At 33.3% G+C, this 4,023-nt stretch overlaps 1 protein-coding gene across 1 annotated transcript; it reads right to left on the bottom strand.

Moving 5' to 3' along the window:
• Nucleotides 1–592: 592 nt before the first annotated feature.
• On the bottom strand, nucleotides 593–1,513 carry LOC110311674 (olfactory receptor 5AC1-like). Its single transcript, XM_021185134.2, has one exon. It carries the CDS (start codon nucleotides 1,511–1,513, stop codon nucleotides 593–595), a length of 921 nt encoding a protein of 306 aa, XP_021040793.1.
• Nucleotides 1,514–4,023: the final 2,510 nt, after the last annotated feature.

Raw genomic sequence — 4,023 nt, forward strand, 5'->3', positions numbered from 1 at the left:
ACAAATATATGTTGAGTTTTAAGCATGAGTAATAATTTATTTTAATAATCTACCCTTTTAAATTCATTCCAGTTGTTCCCAATATGCTACAATATTGCTTTTAGACTCTCCTAATATTTGTCCTAAAATTCTACATTTCTTGGGAACATATTTGACCAAGAGAAAGTGATTAGATTTGTTTTCATTATTCTACAGAGGTCAAAAATCCAAAAAGCTACATTAACTTTCTGTGCTAGGGGCATTCAAGAAAATAACTTTGTATTCCTGTCTCAGTTGGGACCACATTTTATCATTTCTCATAATTTGTGAGTAGTATTTCCAATTACTCCTCATAAAATTGGAATTTCCTAAGAGACACTTAGTCTGTAGAAGCCAAGTGCTCAGGTGCAAAGGAACATAGTATTTCTGGATGCACTAACTGTGGGTTACATTGCCAAACACTACAAGAAAACATGACTAGATGCTCACTGTCTTTAACAGGAGCTCATGGGCTACTGGTGACCTGGAATAAAAGATTCCAAACCATAATTCTAGAGATTTCCCATCTCCCTTAAAGAAGGAAGAATTGGCCTGAAACTTATCTGGAAATAATTTATTTCATTTTTCTTCGCAGAGCAGCTGTTACCTCTTTGTTCCTCAGACTGTATATAAAAGGATTTAGAAAGGGAATTATTATTGTGTAAAATAAAGAATACATTCTGTCCTTATCTTCACCTGATCCAGACCCAGGACACACATACATGAGGAAAAGTGTGCCATAAAACAGAGTCACGGAGAGCAGGTGAGCACTGCAGGTGGAGAGGGCTTTGCGTCTGCCCCTCTCAGACTTTGTTTTCAGGATGGCAAAAAGGACAGAGAAGTAGGAGACAATAATAGTCATAAAAGTAAAACCTTGTATCAAAGCTGAAAATATTAAAACCAGAAGGATGTTCATTGTAGGATCAGTGCAGGAAATCTTGAATAACTCCAAGATTTCACAGTAAAAATAGTGTATGATATTGGACTTGCAGAAATTTAATCTCACTAACAAGCCCACATGAATTGCTGAATGTAGAAAACCTATAATATATGAAACATGTATAAATTTCATACAGAGGCTATTGGACATCATCACTGGATAAAGCAAAGGGTTGCATATGGCCACATAGCGGTCATAGGCCATCACTGACAGTAGGAAACATTCTGTTGTTGCACTGGAACCAAAGAAATAAAACTGGGTGAAGCACTCAACCAAGAACATTTTGTGATCCTTAGATAAAAAATTGACAAGCATCTTGGGAGTCACAGAAGATGAAGCACAGGCATCTGCAAAAGCTAAGCTTCCCAGGAATAAGTACATGGGAGTGTGGAGGTGAGGGTCCTTCCAGATGAGAGCAATCAGCCCAAGGTTGCCCACAATGGTGATGAGGTAGATGGTGAAGAAAACCAGGAAGAAGGGAACCTGCAACTCGGACCTCTCAGTGAGTCCTGTGAGAACAAACACTGCCACCACAGTCTGGTTTTCTACTGTCATCTCTATCCCAAACAATCACTATAATGGAAGAATAAATAAGGAACAGTCACAAAGAAATGATACAACTGTCATGACTTGTGCTCCTGATGTAGTCCTAAGGGGAGATTTCATTTCATTGTTTATACATTTGTATCACTTGTCTACTTTTACAAAGTCATTATTTTTAATTAAAATGTAATTACATTGTTTTCTTCCCTCCCTTCAACGTCTCCAATATCTCTTCCCTTGCTCTCTCTCAGATCCACAGCCTCTCTTTATTTACTCTTATGTGTATAATACACACACACACACACACGCATAGATACATAGATAGATAGATAGATAGATAGATAGATAGATAGATAGATAGATAGATAGATAGAGATAGATAGAGATAGAGATATATCCCTAAACATATAAACACAATATATTCAGTACTTATAATATCTACTTATATATACACAGTATGTCCTCAAAATAATTTGCTCAATATGGATAATTTAACAAAAAATATTTTCAGTGTGATAAGGTTATAACAATTCTGGTATAGTATATGTTTAGAATTCAAATGCTGTGAATGTTTTAAAGAGATTTTTTTATGCCATTTGTTCCTGAATGTCTTGTCACCATTTAAGAATGCAAATTTTACCGTTTCTATGAAATCAAGGGTTTATTCATGACCTATAGTATCTGAAGGAACTCAAGGTTTCCTCTTTTTTTTTTTTCCTTCTTGATATACGGTCTTACTATGTAGTGTTTGATGGCATGAAACTTGCTTTGTAGATTAAGTCTTGAACACATAGTGATTCTTCTGCCTCTGTCACCTAAGGGCTGGCATTGCAAATGTGTGCTACTGTTTTGTTTATTATTTTTGAAAAGGAAAAAAATATTATTGGAGGTATGTACATACATTGCTATGTTATTTCTACAAATGCTAACTTTCTTATTTATAGAGTCATACTACTGATGCTTGAGGAACATAAAAATATTTTACTATGAGAAAACAATAAAAAACAGGCCTTATGCAATTTTAAAATATAAGTTGATGCTATCTTTTTGAAAGTTAAAAATCACCACGAGTAACCAATTGTGAGCTGCCAGTTTATTTTTACTGAAAATTCAGGAAGAACGAATGAATTTCAAAATCCTTAACTATGAATTATACTGAAAGAACCATTACATAAACAAACCCATAATGTTATTATTACTGTTATTTTTCAGATTATAATATGATCACAGTAATTCTTTCTTCCCATTCCACTCTCTAAATCCTCCCATATACTCCAACTTATTCTTTCAAAGTCATGGCCTCTTTTTTTCATTAATTGTTAAATGCTTTACTTTGAGAATTATATGAGAATTTTGTCCTGAATTAACTAATTCGATTTTCTTTATGAATTCCAACAGCCAAAGTAAGAATATCCCTACTAGCAAAATATGAATCATTCAAAACATGCTGTTTTATAATGCATTCACTTCATAAATTTAGGAGTGAGTGATACATGAGAGATATAAGGATCTTATTATCATCATAATCATTAAACACCCATAATCTCATTACAAACGAAATTAAAAAATTTTTACTGCACACACACACACAGAAACACAAAGGTCAACTTTTTTCATTCTAAAAATAAAATAAGTAATATTTGAGCATCAGATTGTACTTCAGTTAGGAAAAACTTGCATAAAAATTGAATATGTTAAATGCTCTAATCAGTCATTAATTTGATATTACTAGGACTTTACATTCAAAACTTCTGACAGATTTGTTACTTTCACGAACAGTGAAAGTCCACCACTGTGTTCATGTGGATAATTACTGGTGCTAATCAATATTTTGGGGGCTGGTTTTCTTTAAGCTTATTCAGTATTTCAAGTTCCTGTTTAAATGTTTTGTAATCTGCAAAACAGAATCATGCAAACGTTTTTTTCTCACCTAAATCCTTTAAAAACACTAGAAAACTGGAACACTGATAATTTTTCAGGAAGAAACACCAAAAGTATAGCAGCAGCACTACTATTTGTCTGGAAAATCCAGACTATAAGGAGACAACATTTCTTATTTTAGTTTCAAAATGATTCTTTAAACACTTACAAATTCCCTTAATGCTTCCCAGAGAATCCCCAGGAGGATGAAGTCAGTGTTATTCTGGGCATTGTGAGTTAATCACCAAACTATCAATATAACTAGTTCCATCATGTGTTCTGTTTATAAAATATTAGGGAAATAAGTTAATAGTAAGCTTTCTCATTTTGATTTTGTTTTCAGTTTATTTTATTGAAAGTAATTTTTTCATGTGATACATTCTGATTATGGTACCCCCTGCTCCAAGTTCTTCCCCAGCTCACCTCCCATTCAAAATCCACATTCTTTCTGACTCTCTTTAGAAAACAAGGAGGCATATAATGAAAAATAAAATAAAATACTGTAAGATAAAACAAAAATAATTTGTAACAGGATAAAACAAACATAAGAAAAAGAGTCAAAGGAAAAACTCAAGGTACATGGAGTGGCAGAAACACTATAT

Source organism: Mus caroli, unplaced genomic scaffold, assembly GCF_978045245.1.
Source record: "Mus caroli unplaced genomic scaffold, Mus_caroli_1 scaffold_17, whole genome shotgun sequence".
Taxonomy (NCBI): Eukaryota; Metazoa; Chordata; class Mammalia; order Rodentia; family Muridae; genus Mus; species Mus caroli.